A 20238-nucleotide genomic window follows, 5' to 3' on the forward strand; every position below is an offset into this window, starting at 1 on the left:
TAGGCTATTAATAGCCATCTCCAAAGCATCCAATTATAATAAGAAATTTTTGCAGCTTATAAAATGTGCACACTCTGGCCCCATGAATACAAACAATGGAATTAGAGATTTTAAAATCCTGCTTTCAGACTGTGTCTATATGTCATCAACTTCATATATGTTCTTTACCACAACTGAAAAATATATATATATTGCTCTAATCCAGCTGCTCTAATGTGCATGGGAAGAGAATCTGCAGCAAGCCCTCTGCTCTGAGTTGCAAAATGCTTCAAGCATACAGTGGGGATTCCCCCACCTCACACAGAGAATAAAAAGGAACATAAACTGTGGCAAAAGAAATGTAAGAAGGTGATAGGGGAGGCCAAGCGAGACTATGAGGAACGCATGGCCAGCAACATTAAGGGGAATAATAAAAGCTTCTTCAAATATGTTAGAAGCAGGAAACCCGCCAGAGAAGCGGTTGGCCCTCTGGATGGTGAGGGAGGGAAAGGGGAGATAAAAGGAGACTTAGAGATGGCAGAGAAATTAAATGAGTTCTTTGCATCTGTCTTCACGGCAGAAGACCTCAGGCAGATACCGCTGCCCGAACGGCCCCTCCTAACCGAGGAGTTAAGTCAGATAGAGGTTAAAAGAGAAGATGTTTCAGACCTCATTGATAAATTAAAGATCAATAAGTCACCGGGCCCTGATGGCATCCACCCAAGGGTTATTAAGGAATTGAAGAATGAAGTTGCAGATCTCTTGACTAAGGTATGCAACTTGTCCCTCAAAACGGCCACGGTACCAGAAGATTGGAGGATAGCAAATGTCACGCCTATTTTTAAAAAGGGAAAGAGGGGGGACCCGGGAAACTATAGGCTGGTCAGCCTAACATCCATACCGGGTAAGATGGTGGAATGCCTCATCAAAGATAGGATCCCAAAACACATAGACGAACAGGCCTTGCTGAGGGAGAGTCAGCATGGCTTCTGTAAGGGTAAGTCTTGCCTCACAAACCTTATAGAATTCTTTGAAAAGGTCAACAGGCATGTGGATGCGGGAGAACCCGTGGACATTATATATCTGGACTTTCAGAAGGCGTTTGACACGGTCCCTCACCAAAGGCTACTGAAAAAACTCCACAGTCAGGGAATTAGAGGACAGGTCCTCTCATGGATTGAGAACTGGTTGGAGGCCAGGAAGCAGAGAGTGGGTGTCAATGGGCAATTTTCACAATGGAGAGAGGTGAAAAGCGGTGTGCCCCAAGGATCTGTCCTGGGACCGGTGCTTTTCAACCTCTTCATAAATGACCTGGAGACAGGGTTGAGCAGTGAAGTGGCTAAGTTTGCAGACGACACCAAACTTTTCCGAGTGGTAAAGACCAGAAGTGATTGTGAGAAGCTCCAGAAGGATCTCTCCAGACTGGCAGAATGGGTAGCAAAATGGCAGATGCGCTTCAATGTCAGTAAGTGTAAAGTCATGCACATTGGGGCAAAAAATCAAAACTTTAGATATAGGCTGATGGGTTCTGAGCTGTCTGTGACAGATCAGGAGAGAGATCTTGGGGTGGTGGTGGACAGGTCAATGAAAGTGTCGACCCAATGTGCGGTGGCAGTGAAGAAGGCCAATTCTATGCTTGGGATCATTAGGAAGGGTATTGAGAACAAAACGGCTAGTATTATAATGCCGTTGTACAAATCGATGGTAAGGCCACACCTGGAGTATTGTGTCCAGTTCTGGTCGCCGCATCTCAAAAAAGACATAGTGGAAATGGAAAAGGTGCAAAAGAGAGCGACTAAGATGATTACGGGGCTGGGGCACCTTCCTTATGAGGAAAGGCTACGGCGTTTGGGCCTCTTCAGCCTAGAAAAGAGACGCTTGAGGGGGGACATGATTGAGACATACAAAATTATGCAGGGGATGGACAGAGTGGATAGGGAGATGCTCTTTACACTCTCACATAATACCAGAACCAGGGGACATCCACTAAAATTGAGTGTTGGGCGGGTTAGGACAGACAAAAGAAAATATTTCTTTACTCAGCGCATGGTCGGTCTGTGGAACTCCTTGCCACAGGATGTGGTGCTGGCGTCTAGCCTAGACGCCTTTAAAAGGGGATTGGACGAGTTTCTGGAGGAAAAATCCATTATGGGGTACAACCTCCTGATTTTAGGAATGGGCTAAGTCAGAATGCCAGATGTAGGGGAGAGCACCAGGATGAGGTCTCTTGTTATCTGGTGTGCTCCCTGGGGCATTTGGTGGGCCGCTGTGAGATACAGGAAGCTGGACTAGATGGGCCTATGGCCTGATCCAGTGGGGCTGTTCTTATGTTCTTATGTTCTTATGTTCTTATGTTCACTCCTTTGTATAGGAATAATTTCCCTTATAGGAAAAAGAATGGAGCAGACCCTGCTGATGCAGAATTCTCATGTACATCATGCACTGATACAAACCTATCCAAAGCTTCTGGGATCGTACACTGTAGGCATAAATGATAAATATTTTATAGACAGCCGGACTTCTTGCCTTTACTGCTATGGTCTGTTATGACCTAGCTGCAGCACAATTCATGAACAATTACATCAAAATATTAGGTTTTGAATTGGTTTAGTTAGTTAAGAACTGGAATTACTTGTATCTGAATGCTTTTGACGCAATCCTGCTTTCTGTGCATGGAAAAGAGCATGTGCAGGGCACTCATAGGAGTACGTGACAGCATTTTACTTCCCTTCACCTGTGTGTGTATGCATGAGGTCCTCCCATCCCTCATCTTTCTGCCTTCTCTGCCTCACCTTCCAGTCCACACTTTTGTATATAGACTACTTGCAACAGGAGTATCAGCAACTGTGTATTGGAGGCCATTAGAGTAAGCCATTAGATATGGCAAGGTGAGATGGGAGTGGGTTTTTGTTTCTTGTGAATAGCCAAGTTCTTTGTTATGCACTGACATGGCGATTCATGGACAAGAAAAGCATGACAAGGGAGAAGATATTTCTAATAGTCTCCTAAGTAATGCCATATGTGCTGTTCTCATTGTACTGAGAGGGAAGTCCAAGGATCCATATAAGCCCTGATGCACACACATAGCCCCCATAGAATCAGTCTTATCACATTCATTTCAGTATCGGATGCAGCATCATATATGCCATGGGGTTTGACTGAAATGAGGATTGTTACACTTGTTAGAAGTCAGAATTTCCCATGTACAGTACATTCTCATGTTCAGAATTGGCATATATTGTGGTTTAAGTTCATATAACAGGGTTACGGTATACATATAGCACCGCAGATCAGATGTTCTCTTGTTCATGTTACATCGGAGATGGGCAAATTGTCCTCTGCTCTTCTTGGGTTGAGTTGGAAAATATCCACACTCTTCCCCTCTCTCCAGACTGGGGAAAAATTGAGAAAAACTCAGATCGTTTTCCAAAACTTGGAAAAATGACCCTCTTGTCCCTGTCAATGCTTTCCACACCAAATGAATGTTCTCCCTTTCTTTGTTTATTCACCCAAATGGCAGAAGTGGTCAGAGCGGAAGTTGTGGCATGAGCAAATACAGAGGAAGGAAGTCGATCTCTGCTTCCACCTCTTCTGTTACTCTTTTGTGCTATGCTGTAGCATACCAGGACGTAAAGCTCATTGGCCCTTGGGAGATGTAGTGTACCAGGGCCATTGAAAAGGAAGGGGGAAACAGACAAACATATCTCTCCTTTCTTCAAATATGCCATCCAGTGGCGTAACTGCTGCCGAGCTCAAAATGATGCCCCAGAAGTGATGTCACAACTTGAAGTGACATCACACCTGGGCTTTTCAAAAAATGAAAATTGGGGAAAACATGCCTCCTCCCCCCAGCAGCTCGCCACCCACTTGCTCTACTGCCTCCCCCTCCCCCAGCCATATAGTGTGCTATCTATCCCCAGGCATCTATCTGCTACCTGGGTCAAAGAAGATTTTGTAGCTTCCCCTCCACAACAAAATCAAATTTAATTAATTAAGTAAATAAATAAATAAAAGTGTGTCGCTTATTGGTTAGAGATATTCTGCTGGGGTGAAGAGGGATGGTTATTCTCCCCTTGCAAAATATCATAGCAGCACCACGTGAAAAAGTGCCTCTTCATCCAGTTAGCGGGGTTAACTGGATTTTCTTAACTCAGAACTGACTTATGAGACTGTTTTGAGAGCAATGAGATGTTGTTATGATGCAGCATTGAACCAATAAGGTGTTAATATGAGTCGGCTCTCACTTCCGTGTATCATAACACACTTTTTGTTCCATAAGGCAGTTGTATCTTAATTTTCTGGTTAATTGGTCATAACGTTTGATAGAATACAGATATTCCAGTGTGGTTTGTTTCATTGCATTCAATATTAAATTACCTTTCCAAAGATATATAACATGATGGTATTATTCGTACATACCAAGTTTTTCACAAATTTGGCTACTAGTGTCAAGCTCAGCTTGTCGCCCCCCCTAAAGCTTGATGCCCGGTGCAGTTGCTACCCCCTGAACCTCCTTGGCTGCACTACAAGTGCCACCACTCCTGCACCTGCCATGACCATATGAGTAAGTAAAAGTAAGGCACTGTATTTTTTTTTTCCTCATTGGGATGCACCTTTGAATTCATCTTCCCATTCCCAAGAAGCACAACCAAGTATATGCAGGCTTGCCACTGCAGTGGACGCCAGTTTTCAAAGCTGGTTTTAGGGGTAGAAAAATCTTTAGAATCTTTTGTATGCCAAAGTTGTTTGAGAAAGAACCCACCAGTATACATTTGGATATAAAGCAGCATGGGGTGGTAAAACATAAAACTGAAGAGAAATAAAGGGACAGGTTTAATAGCTTTGCTCTAGCATTCAAAAGCTTACATGGCACTGTTTTGTTAACTCATCCTTAGGTTTTTATATGCTGATGGCAGCTGCAGCAATCTGAATGATTGCAACACCATAAAAATCATCTCTGCCATTGCACAAATTGCAGTAACCATGCACACAGCTCTCATGTGGAGTTTCCATTGGTGTGAACAAATGAGGCAGGTAGGAAAAGCCTTGAGTCCAACAGCAACCCTGTGGGGTCCTCATGTGCTTGGGTGGAAGTCAATATTAAGTGCTCTGAATAACATATAGTAGGTACTTAGTCTAATGAATGCTAATAATGGGTGTAACCGATGACTTCTGAAGTAAGAAGAAATTATTCATGGATTTCACCCTACCTCTGATATACAGGTGTGGACATTGATTTTAGGCAATGTGATGATATTATGAGCCCTATACATACTCTGTGTAATATTCTCACAGCTTATATCCTGTTCTACACTTTGGACAAGAATTCCCCCATTGACGACTGGGTCATGGAGTCAATCAGCGGTGACCGGCTTACCCATCAAATCATGGACCTCAATCTCGACACCGTATATTATTTTAGAATACAAGCCCGTAATGCCAAAGGAGTGGGGCCTCTCTCCGATCCCATTCTCTTCCGGACTCTCAAAGGTTTGCATTTACTACTCAGTTACTTGGATATTAGTTGCAGAGTTAAGGAAGTCTGAGCACAGTTCTGTGTTTTGAGTTCAGTAAGGCCACAGTGGACTGGATGTGATCCTTCTGTCAAGATTTTAAAAGAGTTGGGGAAGACTGAATGCTTCCCAAAGAAACAAAACCATCTAGCAAGTACCATGTTCAACAATTGATTCAATCATAGTTCAAAAAGCTGAACAGGCTTTGGACACATCAAAATAAGATAGTAGCAATTGTGCCAGACACACCACCACTATGGTACTTTCTTGGACCCACATTTCTTCCAGCTTGGCTTCTGTTCATATTGATTTCTTGCAAATAAAACAGCTAGCAACAGTTCACTCATTGAGGTTAATGGAGGTTCAGAACTGCAGTCTCCGTGTTGTGTTTGTTCTTTAAGGCATTAAAAAGTAATAAGTGCAGAATTGTTTTGTGAAGGTATAGAAGGCTTATAAAATGCTGTGTTGTACAAGCAACGTTCTCCTTGCCCTACATACAATGAATAATATTTATGTTCTTTTTGTAGATATATGTTCTTTTGTAGATTTTCAGTTTCATTTTAGACCAGCAGTGCTTCCCAATCCCCCCTCCCCTCAAATGTGTCTCAGGAAATACTGGTGTTTCTTAGAAGTTGATCAGGTTCTTAATAGAAGATTAATAATGATAGAGAAGCTTCCTTGGGAGAGCACTTGCTTCTCACTGTCTATTTCCCCCACAGTTTGCAGCCATAGAAGAAGTTTGGGTGCATTCTAGCACTGAGCCAAGAATTCTCATTGAAGAATTTCTGGCCTTGAATTTGACATTATGGGCAAAATGAGAAGGCAAAACTGGAGGCAGAGATGGCATGATTTGGGGGGATATTGAGAGAAATTCTTAGCAAGTTTAGGGGACCATTTCCTGCTGGTTGGCAACCAGTTGGTAGCTGGCGGCTGCCATTTTGTTTTCTTGTTTCCTAAACTTTCTTGGCAGTGGTTCAGCAGCAACAGTGATATAGAAATTGTTTTGGCCACTGGTTCTTATCAATCATCAAGAATTTCACCCCATAATGCCCTGTAAATGTCATGACACGATGTCATGATGCTTCTGGGAAGAATTGGCGCTACCAGCGGCTTGTGAAATATCTCATAATTTGTTTGCCCTCTTTTCTAAAACAATTGCTAACCCCCCTTTTCAATGTATTCTAGGTTGCATTCTCAGTTCATAATTTACTTTTTTTTTTGTCACTTTGATGTAAGTCTTTTTTTTTTTTTTTTTGTTGCTGAGTGATTTGGCCTTCCCTCCCCCCAGTCCAAATCCAGTTCAGTCTTGCATAGAATGAAGTTGCTGTTCTCATTGTATAAATGGGAAAGTGAGATTGACATGTGGGCACTTTTCCAAAGTAGAAAAGTGTAGCCCCCTCCGCTACGAAATCAAATTTAGGGCGCAATCCTAACCCACTTTCCAGCACCAACGTAAGGGTAATTCAACCGAGGTAAGGGAACAAACATTGCCATAGCTTGAGGAGGCCTCTGTGACTGCCCCCCAACTGCAGGATGCAGCACATGCTCCACTGGCACAGCTCTGCCAGTGCTGAAAAGTTGGTTAGGATTGCACCCTTAATAAATAAATAAATAAATAAATAAATAAATAAATAAGGGAGGGAGGGAGGGAGGGAGGGAGGTGTTCTGGTTAATTGGCCATAACTTTTGATAGGATATTCCAACATGGTTAGTTTAATTGCATTCAGCATTAAATTACTTTTCCAATGACATGTATAACATGGTAGTATTATTCGTACATACCAAGGTTTTCACAATTTTGGCCACTAGTGTCAAACTCAGCTTGTTGCCCTCCCCCTGAAGCTTTTTGCCCAGTGCAGTTGCCATCCCCTGCACCCCCTTAGCTATATCACCGGCACAGAGAAGGTCTCTCCTGAATTGTCATGTGCTTCACCTCAGACAGTGAGGGCACCCAAAGAAGGGCATTTGATGATGTGGCCAGATTGTGGGAGTAGCTAATCTGGAATCCCAAACTGTATATGATACTGCATCATTACATGATATAATTTCAAGTAGTGTAAAAGAAAAAAAAAAAAACATGTGCTTGCAAGTCAGGAGGTGGATGTCTGCTGCCACTGGTAAGATCCCATTCATTCCCAAAATTGTCAGAATGCCCCTTCATAATTTTGCTGCCCCATGGTAATGATACTGGGCAAGGGTGAGACTCCAGCTAACGCTTACGTGCACAGTCCCATTTAATTGTTTCTAACAACCATCACAGGACATCATCAGTGAGTTAGCCAATTGTTCCTAAAGACTAATCATATGTGGTCTAAAGCCTCCCTAGGAAACCTCACCTACATAGGTCAATCATGTGAGCCACTGAAGGAGCAATTTAGATCCAGTCTGGAACATTGGAGTTAGTCCTTGGGAATATACAGCCTCCAGACCCAAAGCACTTGGCACTTCTGGCCAAAGCCTGCTGTTTTATGTAAGTCACTGCCATTACGTATGGAGAAAAGGATAGCAAGCTAGTGTGGAAGACCTTCTTCACAGAAGGGAAGGAATGAATGATCAGGGGCTGGAAAAACAAAGGCAGGCATCATCATAATTTGTTCTTGCCTTATCACATTCTAGCCAGGATTTTCTGGCTTTTGCATTTACCTGCTCAAGTCAGTTTTCATTGTATAAAATCATCAGTAGAACTTGATGGTTCTTTTTCTTTGACATCCCAAACTGCCAAGACAAAATGGTCTTTGTGACCATTTCTTTCTACCAGATCAGACAAGCGCCAGCTTCATTTCATTCTTGCAGTGAGTGCAAAGGGGAGAAAAAAGAAGCCGTGTTAGAAAAACACTCAGCTAACTGCCCAATTGTATCCTCCCTCGTGTTATAGCATGCAGCTGCACCAACATAATGGGGGGGGCAGTGGTAGTTGGACGACCTGCAGGAGGTATCTTTTACTTACCTGGTAGGCTGCCCAATCACCTCTGGGTCTCCTTGAGCCTACACCAGCAATTTTGCTGGCTTAAATCCAAGGAGAATCAGAGGGAGTTCCGGGAATGGGGTTCCAGGTTTAGGTGGCTGCTGCCAGGTGCACCTATCCCTCTTTCCCTGGTTTTGCCCCAACATACCCCGTCTGTGGCCCACCTCCCTTATTCCCCCTCCCTGTCTGTGGCCCACCTCTGCCACCAACTTGCCAGTACCTGTGGAGCTTCTCAGAGCTACTGCCATGCATGCCGTTCCTCTCTCAGGGCATGCAAGAGCCTCTCACAGACTCTGGGCATGCAGCAGTGGTTCAGCTTTCATGCCACTGCAAAGCATCTTTTGTTGCTGCAATACTAGTTCTGGAAGTGCCTGACATTGATAGGATTGTGGCTTTGCTGACCCAGTATCAAAATATGATCTCCACAGTACTTGACGTCAAATGGTAGGTAGGCCCAGATATCTAACAAGTCCTAAACAATTCATGAACTAGAAAGAACTTTGTAGCATTTATGCAAGGTATCATCAAAACCACTGGGGAGATTAATTTTAGATGGGAGCACCAGGAGATATATTTTAAAAGGAAAAGAAAAATTACTCATTTTGTTCCATCCTCTAATAACCCATGAGGACTATATCTAATATATGAATATTTAATACTATCCACCCTAAATATGTCATGTTCAATAATATTCAAACTGATTTTCTGACAAATCTGCCTCTACATATAAGGTGCAAAGAGCTTATGATATCTGGCTTGCATTCTGAACTATGCAAAAATATTGGATTCTTGTCCTTAATAATGATTAAGAGAATGTGTTTGGTGTTGCATGGAAGGATCTCTTGGCAATATATCAGTATTTGTCTGTACTCACAGACAGGCAGGCAGGCAGACACACACATACATACAAAGAAACAGGGCATTTAATTCACAGTAGGTTGGCAACCTTCAGTCCCAAGAGACTCTGGTATTGCGCTCTGAATGGCGGTTCTGGAACAGTGTCTAGTGTGGCTGAAAAGGTTGATTCGGGAGTGACAATCCCTTTCACACTGGGAGCAAGTGCAGTCTGTCCCTGGTCTGTCTCCCTGGCTATGGGCCTTCCTTCTTTGCCTCTTTGCCTCAGTCTGTTGGCCAAGTGTCTCTTCATTCACAAGGAACAAAATAAATATCAAAAGAGCCATGAAATCAGTGTCTGTCTCTGGAATGTGGAGAACACCTCATGCTAATCATTCTTTAACTTTTAGCACAACTGGAAAATGTGCTGTTATTGTTTGTTCCTGACTAGGAACTGCCTCCAGTAATGCTCCTAAAGGCAGGGCTAGATGTTATCCAACAAATGTGGCTATTGCCACAAATAGCTGCGATATGTTGAGCTCCACCTCCTCTCCCCCATAATGTGTAGTCATGGAACATGATGTCATCATGTCCTGCATTTCTCCATCATTGGCTGCCACAGGGGAGGGAACATTACCTGCTAACATTGCCAGTGTGGAGACTTGCGCATTACTAAACACATTCAACTGAGACATTGGAGGCACATAATGCTAATCCAATAGGTTAGTGGAAGCATTACACCTGGTCAGCATCTTTAAATTTAGTCTTGTCTCTCTAGCTACACTGTGGAGTTAATCATGTCGGCCTCCTTTCCTGTGTTGTAAGAATGACCAAGATGTTGTACATTAAAAGTTGTACATAAAGAGTGCAATGTCTCTCTTGGTTTATTTCCATATATTTATACCTTTCTTCGCCACCATTTTATATTTAAAGTGACTAAAGATCTGATTTAAAAAAAACCTACCTTAAATTCTGTTACCAAAGCTATAACATCTCACAAAACATACATTTGCATTTTCAGATGTTTTTGATGCCTTTGCTTTCTGATAGATTTTTAACCAGATTGTTAGCTGCTTGGAATTTGGGGCTGCAAATTATATCCATACATTCCTGGGAGTAAGCCCCATTGAACATAATGGGACTTACTTCTGAGTAGGCATGTCTAGGATTGCACTGCAAATTGTATTTATGTAATAAAATAAATTCATTCACTTGTAAACCTGTATGCATAATATTCAAATATGACTTCCATCACAGACACAAAAGCAACATGAATGAACCTGTTTAAAATTCAAATTCAGCAGCCATTAATAAACACAGGTTTTTCAAAAGTCATACTAGCTATGATACAGAAACTCCATGTTTAGATCTTCTGACCCGTTTTCTTTATCAAAGAGCGGCCATGGAGGTTCTGATTTAGATCAAGTGCAAGAGGAATGAGTATCTGACCATTTGCTCCTCGACCAATTCCCCCATTTAAAATGTCCTTTCCCTGAAGTTATTATTAACTGGAAAGAGGAGAACTTACAGAAGAAGATGATGATGATGACTGACAGTATTTATATACTGCTTTTCAACATTTGCACCTAAGATTTCACCTCTGCTGTTCATAGCACAATTTGGACCAGGAATATGGTGTCAAAGAGAAAGTGTTAGACACCCCTTCCTCTTTGCCACAGCTGCAATCCAAATCACCTCATCAGTGCTGCTTTTTGGAGGAATATAATAATAATAGTAATAATAATAATAGATCTTGGGAGTTTCACTCATCCCTTAGAGTTTCGGTCAGAATTTCCTTGGCATGTCTAGTTTGGCCGGGGGAGGGGGGGGAGTCTTCTGCTTCATGAAAAGTAGGCACCTGGCAGATCTCCTCAAGGAGAATGTTCCTCAGATTCAGTGCTACCAAATATAAGGTCCTGTCTCTTTGCCCACCCACTGTATTTAACTTCTCGTTCATCTCTAAATATGCAGTCTAAAGTGGTGTGTTAAGTGCTCAGTGATGCCCTTAAGTTCTGTTTGAATGGGACAACCCAACACTTAATATCCCAGGGTTGCAATCTGTTGTGGTCCAAAAGAACCTCAAACTGAATCAGAGATCATGCTTTATTTTCTGTGCAGCAGTGAGCCCTGTCCCTACAAGCCAAAGCAAAATAAGAAATCAATAAATTTAGATGTCTGTCATGCTACCAGGGATGCTTTTTCTTCTTCCCTGAATGTCTCCTTGCCCTATGCAATTATTAATTAATTCAAATAAATCCATCCCGTGGAAATATAGACGAATGTAACACGAGAAGTCAAGGAGTCTTACTCAGCAAAGTACCATAAGTTCCCTTAAGCAGTTAATGGTCCATATTTAATCACCCAGAAGGCAGAATTTCACTTTCAGAGTTCCATTAGGTTTAATGCAGACAGATTAATAGCATTAAACAGCAAATATTCTGAATCAAAGTTCCAAGGATCCATTTAGTAACCAAAGGTAAGTGACTCTATTCTGGAATTTACTTAACTGAATAGTACCAGTTGAAAATGGCTGAGTAAATTAATATCACGCAGAGAAGGGATTCCCTCAGCCGCTCAAATAATTCATTAAGAGACTGCTTCTCCCTCCCCTTTTCCTCACCTGTGGCTAAAATAGGTAAATCAGAAAGAGCAGGACTAATGAGAGTGATTCGCCTCTGCTACAACTGTAGCATAATTTTCTTCACAACTGTCAGTCCTAATTTTCAAAGGAATCTTAATTGCTAACTGAATTTTAAATAGGATCTGCAATAGTAGCGTAGTCGGGGGGGAGGCCTAGTAAGTACAGCTGGCCCTGCCGTATGCTGTGTAAGCAGGCCTCTCCCATTCGCCATTGGAAGCATTTGGGGCAGCACCTGCATGTTGCCATCACTCCTACATTAGTGGGAGGGGCTGCTTACACAGCATGTTGTGGCACCTGCTGTACTTAACTTACCCCCCCCCGGCTACACTACTGATTTGCAACATGGTTGCTTATTGAAGGCCTTTGACTGGGTATCTTCAAAGAGGGGCACTCTGAGCCTGTGTGCTGCCCTGCGGATGGCTTTATCATGACATCTGCACTTACCAGGTGCTGCTTTGCACATACATTTGCTAAAACCTGGAATCTATAGGTGCCTTTGGTGCGATTAGCTGCTTGTGTGAAGCAGTGCCTGGTGGTTCAGGCTGGTTTTAACCATTCCAAAGCTCTGTTCCGCGGTATCCTGACCCCTGTGTTTGACCTTCCGGCCCGGCACCGTTACTCTCAACTCTGTGCTGGCAAAATAGCCGGCGCAGACTTGAGTAGCCCCATTGTGGGCCTGCATCCTTACCTGGGGGTAGGGGATAAATGCCTCCTTCCCACGTTGAGATGCTGGCGGCTGCCCAGCACGCTTAGGATCCAGCTCTGGGCGCCGGGCAGCTTAGGATTGGGCTGCCCAACAACCAACTGAGAAAAGCTGGGAACACCATCAACCAATTTTGAGTCTTATTCCGCTGACGCTCATCACACTCTCTAAATTGACCTCTGCCATATTTGCCGCTCTAAGTGGGAAACAAAAATGGGGGAATCTCAGTCATAAACAATAAATATTTAACCAACCATTTTTCTTTTCAATCCCTGTTTATAAACCAGTTCTTTATGTTTAAATTCGGCCTAGGCGACATGCCACTGTAGAAGGCATCCTTAATCATAATTTGAAAGATGTATAAATTGAGTGAACTGATATGTGTCAGTGGGAGGGAGAGAGAGAGAAAGAGAGCGCGCTACTTGTTAATTCTGAGAGGCTTTACCCTCCTATTAACACAGACAAGAAAGGTCTGTATTTGGGGCTTTCTGCAGGACATGGTAGACAAGGGTGTTAAATTTGCAATCATCCCATTTTCTCTTTGAAAAATGACTCTATAATTGCTAATATTGTCATTGTGATTTTCTTTTCATCTACAAAGATGGCACTGGGCAGCATTTGTAGCCTTGCAGTGCCCTCTATTGCTTCATTGGGGTGACAATTGGAAAACACAGCCATATCCCTGAGTTGCACATAACTTGTTATATACCAAACTGGCTCTACTGGATTTCATGACATGGTTTATGTCAGAGGTTACAGCTTGTTAATAACTTAGCAGCATGTTATCTGGCTAGATTTAAAGCAGTTTGTTATGTTATCTGGCCAGATGACAAATATAATAAGTGAGGGTATTGTCAATCATGGGTCAGCATTCAGAAAAAAATTCCCTAATTATAACTTATAAATCTATAGTTGGATCTATGGATTCCATTATAGAAAATTCCTCTAGTTTTTCTGTTCCTTTGGTCCATGAGAAAATACTAAACAACAACAACAACAACAACAGTATTTATATACCGCTTTTCAACAAAAAGTTCACAAAGCGGTTTACAGAGAAAATCAAATATCTAATGGCTCCCTGTCCCAAAAGGGCTCACAATCTAAAAAGATGCAACACCAGCAGACAGCCACTAGAAAAGACACTGCTGGGGTGAGGTGGGCCAGTTACTCTCCCCCTGCTAAATAAAAGAGGAGCACCCACTTGAAAAAGTGCCTCTTAACCAGTTAGCAGGGGTTCATGTTACACTTCACAGCACTTTATGTTAGAAACTTGGGATTGCTGGTGAATATAGCAGTTGTTTTATTCTCCCTGAGTAAGAGAGATATAAAGGAGAAATCAGGTGAGGAACGTGATATCATTGAGGTTCTTGGGTTCCCATTCTGAAGTCCGCTTGATACACAACTCAAGAGCTTTATTCAGTATTCTACAAGAGTAAGAGTGCTGTCAGTTTCGAAACCTAATGTAGAGCCTTTGCTGTTTAACAAATAAGTCATGGACCATTATGGTTGCAGAAATCTGGCAATGTCTGTTAAACCCAAATACTTAACAGAGCATATGAAATTATTGTAAAAAGCATGGAAAATCACTTTGATGCAAAGCTTCATGATGACGATGACAACCCGAGTCACAAAACGGGTGTTCAGTGTGCAGGTGGATTTCTATCTAATTATTCGAAGGAACAATTTCCTTTCCTCTCATCTCACATTCACTCTTAATTAAGCTTTCCACATGATACCTGAGATCTGAGTGGGGGAAAAAAACCAATTTGGGATTTTTGTTTTAAAGCAACATCTTGACTTCATTGGTAACGAGGCACAGATGCTCTGATTCACACTTGTGCTTTCAGTCTCTCCTGTCCTGTGATTGTACCAATCAACCTGCTGAAAAAAAAAAAGCAAAGTATTTTCATGCAACAGATAGCTAACAAAACTCTTGATGTGACTTGGCCAAAGTCTGATAATGCTGTTTTTGCTTTACAGTGGAACATCCTGACAAAATGGCGAATGACCAAGGTAAGGTGTCCTTATTGTGTCCGGTTTTCTGTTAGTGTCAATGCCAAGCCTTAAACCTGATGTCATCCATTCCCCCATCCCCACTTCTGGGTTCTGCTCTTCACCTGGCCAGCACACCTGATGAGGCAGACACTGGCATGATAATTAATCTTGTTAATGAAGTTCTGCTTGGCTGAGGCTGCTGTTTTGATGGGGAGGATGTAAATTTTCTTGAGAGGAAATTGTTTTGTCTCTTTTCTGAAGGACCAATTAAAATGTCAGGCTCCTTTGTATGAAATAAATTTTTTCCTCTCTCTGCTGCACTTCTGAATAATTCACATTAAGTATAATTAAGCTTGGCATAATTTTCAAGCTGCTCTTACACTCATCCATGGGTTATATATTAAGGTTTTGGAGTTTCATGCTGCAAACCAACTTTCTTTCAGACCATTAATCTGTTTCTCTCCCAGGTTGACACTTGCTGTGTGATAAGACAGCCACTCTTTAGCGAACTTTTAAAGACATTTTTTGGTGGTAGCTTTTGGTGCTGGTTTTTAATTATGCTGTTTGTTACTTCAAGCTCATTCTTTTTAGCCATTCATAGGAACATAGGGAATGTTCTTGATTTGATATTATTTAGTCCATCTAGTTCAGTGTTATCTGCGCTCCCTTGTGGAGGCTCTGTTTCAGACAGAGGTCTTTCCCAGCTCAGCCCAGAGATATTAAGGATTGAATCTGGGACACCTGCATGTCTTCTACTTAACTACGGCCCTTTCCCAAAATAGCATGCCTCCTTATCATGGAATAGAAGCCTGGTCTCCTACATGATAGGCAACGATACTTCTGCGAAACCAACAAAGAACTCCTTTCTTTCCATTTCCATTTTCTATGAAGGAAGACATAGTTGACCCTTTCTTTAGGTATTTGCATGCTACCTTGGGAAAAAGAGTTGACTCTTTTTAATTGGAGCTGGGAATACTATCCCACTCCAATTAAAGTCTTATATCAGTTTTATGTGATGCATTTTTTTCACTTGAATATACCTACAGTTAGTTAGATCTGGTGTTTATCATATTGGAAAATTTACTGAAGACTAGACTGGAACATCGTAGCAATTAAAGTTACAAAAAGTTGAAATATTTCACTAAAGAGCACCAAAGGTCATTTACCACATTACGGGGGGGCCCCCATATCCACAGATCTTGCATCCGTGGATTCACATATCTCTAGATACAGGTGGCCCCCCTCCATGCCCCACCCTCCAGAGGTGAGGGGAGCAACATTTCCCTCACCTCCCAAGGGGCTTTGGAGTCTGCAAAACTCAGAATAGTTTCAGTCGAAAAAGTCATTTCCAGTTTTTGGTCGAAAACTGGGAGTGACTTGTTTTAACTAAAAACAGCCATTCCGAGGCCCACTGAGGTCACAGGCGGATGTCTGCGGCCTCTGCAGAGCTCAGAAGCCCCTCCAGGAGTGAGTGGAGCACTGCTCCCCACACTCCAGAGGTTCCAAACCACGGGGGCGGGTGTTCGCCCATATGTGTGGTTTCAGCTCTTTGTAGCATCTCTGCATGAGGACTGAACATGATCATATCTTCCAAAAGTGTCGCCTCTGAGTGTACTGGATAGTCATACATTGGTGTGAACATTTGTATTTAACCTATTTGTATAAAATCCAATTAATGTAAGCCTGATAAATAATCGTAATCTAAATTCTTGTGTGCATTCCCTTAATTAAGAGCCCAGTCCTATCCCCCACCATGCTACAGTATGCAGCTGAACCAACAGAGTGCATACTGAATGCAAAGGTGGGAGGAGTGACCAAGGTTGATGAGAGGTAAGTAAAAAATGTTCCTCTCATTGTCAAGTTATCACTTGAGGGATAAGTAAAACTTTTTTTACTTACCTCTCAGTAGGCCTTCTGGCTCCCTATGAGTTTTCTCAGACCCACATCAGCTTTGTAGTTGGCATATGTCTGAAGAGAGGTTGGAAAACGGAGATAGGATCCAGCCTGCACTTTTGCAACTGAGATCCACCCCCTCCAACCCTCTTCCTGCCCCAAACCTCCCTCTCCCCACTTGCAACCTGTCCCCAGTGCCAATGTACCTGGGTCTGCACAGAACAAGCTCTGCAGCAATGGGAGTGCTCTAGCCATTCTTGCCAGCAACTCTGAAGTGCCAGATGACGGCACAGCTTTTGCACCATAGTAAATGGATTTACAGCAGCAGGTCACGAGATCCGTTGGCATGAGTGACGGACAGGACTGGACTGTCAATAACTTTTTGCCCTGTATAAGTGACTGACAGCACAATCCTATCTTGTGCTGAAACAGGCAGGCCAGGAGGCCTGCGCTGTTTCCAGAGCACAAGGAGAAACTCTTCCCCTTACCCCCAGGTAAGCCACCCTGGCCCCAATGGGTCTCCTCAGACTTGCGCCACCTCAGGAGGTGGCACAAGTCCAAAAAGAATGGAGCAGCTTCACGCAGCTCCGTGCTGCTCGGGGAACAGGGTTTGGATCCGGCTGGATCCCAGCCCCGCCTCCTAGCACTTGCATACCCCCCATAGACTTCCCTGGGCAGATGCCCCAGGCGCCAGCCGCTAGGACCCCGCAGAAGCCTCTTTGAGGCTCCTGATGGGGGTGGAATCTGTGCTTCCGGTTTGCCAGAAGCACAGTTTATAGTGCCGGGGAACTTCAGAGAGGTTTCCCTGATGCGGGAGAAGGTCGCATGAGGCTCTGTGAGCCTCTGGTGGGTAGGGGAGCGGATTTCTGCGTGGGGGGGGCAGCGATAGCCTGTGGGGGTCGCCATTTGCCCTGGGTGCGGGGCTGCGGAGGTCTGCAGCTGCCTCCCTGTCCCCACCCATCCCTTGGAACGCCCTCTGCCTGCCCTACTGTGCCCCAGAAGTCCGACCTGGATTTTTCCTTGAATAATCTGTTTAAGCTTCTCTGAAAGCAGGAGGACTTCTGTGGAATCTGCAGATTTCAGCACAGTGCAAATCCTCCCACTGTCACTTGCAAGACCGTTTGTAATGTATCACTGAGAACCATGCTCCTTCCATTTATGGTTTGACTGCATAATCAGTAAGGGAGCCTTACTTGTTAGAACCTAATAAAGATATTATCCTGCTGTGGCTTTGGGAGTTTTTAAAATCACCAACATGGCTATCTACAATTTTTTTATAGAAGAGACAAAGACAGATTGTTATAGAAGAACTTGTATAAGATTACACAGGCCTACAAAATTGAGGTTCAGAAAAGTTTTTCCCAAACTTTATGGTGGTTTGATATGAATTTGGGGTGCCGATTCCAAAAATGGCGTCTGTTTTGCCCTATCTCGTCTACTTTTGGAGATATAGTATAGCCTCATTAGTGAATGCAAGCAGCTTCCTCATGAGGAAGCCGTGGTGTAGGCTTCCTCATGAGGAAGCTGCTTGAACCATTCACTAAAGAGGCTATGCCGTGTTTCAAAAACTCAACGTGATAGGGCAAAACGGATGCCATTTTTTGAATCGGCACCCCAAATATATCCAGGAATTGGTGTAACGTTTAAGGAAGCAAAATGTGTGTTGGCCTGTGTTATTGGAAAAAAAATACTATTAAAAAACATACTTATTAACCAATTATCCTCTCCTAATGTATTGAGATTTTCTTGTCCATCACATACAGCTCCTCACTTATATTCTCAAAGGATGAGGGCAGGAAATTACTTTAGTAAAACCTAAACAGAGGTACTTAAACATAAATGTTTAATACCAGAGGTCCTTAAACATAAATGTTTAATACCAGAGGTCCTTATTTTGATAACTTCATAAAATATCTGTTTCATAGACCCTAATCAGCCTCCTCTCCTGGCTCATAAACCCAGGTGTGGCCTGAGCCCAAGGGCTGCTTGAGGTAGAGAGCAAATCCCACCCCATCACTTCTGCAAACTCGCCAGCAGTTCACTGAACCCTTCTCAAATAAGGAGGGAGGAGAGGGAGGGGTTCTCTTTGGAACTATAGCATCCACATTCGCCCTTCAAAAGTGCTGGAAAAAGGAGGGAAAAGATGCCACAATCTCTACCATCTCCACCTCCTCACTTTCTCTCCCCTTTCAGTTGCAGCCTCAGGAAGGATGATATCACCTCTCATCATCTCTTTGCCATCTCCATGCCATCTTACATGCCATCTCCTTGCTTATCCTCACACGGGTCTCTTTAAAATATGAACAGGGGGACTAGAGCAGGCTGGTCTGTCCATTTTTTTTAAAAGCCCCATGCAAGGACAATGAAGGGCAAGACATGAGAAGGGAGTTTTGGGGTGGGATTGTCATTCCTCTTCTCTTCCTGAGGCTGCAGCTGAGAGGGCATAGAGGGCAAGGAGGTGGCGATAGTGGTCTTTTTTTCCCTTCGTCCTCCAGCAAGAAGAAGATTGATGCACTGTTGGAGGAGCTCTGTTAACTGTGGACTGTAGGAGGGTGGTGGACCGATAGGGGAGCTCATCAGTTTGCTATCCCCTTCAAGTTGCCACTTGACACAACTCTTTTGGGTCACATCATCCGGGGAACAGCCAAAATCTCAGAGATTCTTGAGCATGTGGTGCATACATGTTTCTCTCTCAACAGAACACTGAACATGGTTGCACACCCACAAAGTAAACAGCATACCCTTGACAGAGGTAGAAGCACCCCCTGAGGATTGGAGGTGTTCTGACATGAGGTGTTTGTACTCCAACCCCCTGCCTCTGTGTGTGTGTGTGTGTGTGTGTGAATATTGTCATGTCAGAAGCAGGCACACAAAAATGAGGTGAGGGAAAGAACTAAAAGACTGAAAGGTTTGCCAATGGAGGAAAATGATCTTAAAAGGCATTCTGGAACAGTACATGTTGTTTTCCTCACTTACCTTGGAGCAATTTCAAGTCAACACAAATAGAATCAAAGACAAGATTCTCTATCATTTGGGTGACAGTACAGCTAATTTGCCTGTCCACATGATATCAGCATAATAAATTAAGGAATGAAAAGCAAAATGGGGAACGAACAATGCAAAGTGCTTGAAAAATGGAGAGAATTTTTCAGTGCAATTATTGTTGCTTTTGAAGTCATTTCTGCTGCTTGTATTTGTTCAATTACGATTTAAAGGGCGATGGATATCCCTGCGAACAGAATCAGCTCAGTATCATTCTGAAGAGAAATGCCAGCAGCGAAACATTTGTTCCTTTTGTGAATGTGTAATATTTCCATTTGATTGAAGTAAGTATTTAGGACAAGGGTTTGGAGATAAACCTTCAAATTGATGGTTACAAAGCCAATTGAAGGCCTGGGGGATGGTTTGAGATGGCTTACAGCCCAATCCTATTCTTTGGACCACTGCAGGAACTAGCGTTCTAGTGACAGAGTGAGCTTTGCAGCAATGCAATAGCTTCCGTAACTGTTTATGTTACTGTAAAGCAGTGTTTCTCAAAGTGTGATTCAGGACCCACTAGGTCAGTGATGGCGAACCTTTTAGAGACCGTGTGCCCAAACTGCAACCCAAAACCCACTTATTTATCGCAAAGTGCCAACACGGCAATTTAACCTGAATACTGAGGTTTTAGTTTAGGAAAAACAACTCATACATTAACATCTTTTACCTACTATTA

The 20238-nt window shown here is 43.0% G+C and overlaps 1 protein-coding gene across 1 annotated transcript in view; it reads left to right on the forward strand.

Moving 5' to 3' along the window:
- The window catches only part of DCC (DCC netrin 1 receptor), a 634807-nt gene that overhangs the window by 517428 nt on the left and 97141 nt on the right, over nt 1-20238 (forward strand). The window contains exons 20-21 of the mRNA XM_066618048.1: nt 5275-5469; nt 14616-14648. Coding sequence (XP_066474145.1) covers nt 5275-5469; nt 14616-14648 — 228 coding nt within the window. The remainder of the gene's footprint in view (nt 1-5274; nt 5470-14615; nt 14649-20238) is intronic.

Source organism: Tiliqua scincoides, chromosome 2, assembly GCF_035046505.1.
Source record: "Tiliqua scincoides isolate rTilSci1 chromosome 2, rTilSci1.hap2, whole genome shotgun sequence".
Lineage (NCBI taxonomy): Eukaryota > Metazoa > Chordata > Lepidosauria > Squamata > Scincidae > Tiliqua > Tiliqua scincoides.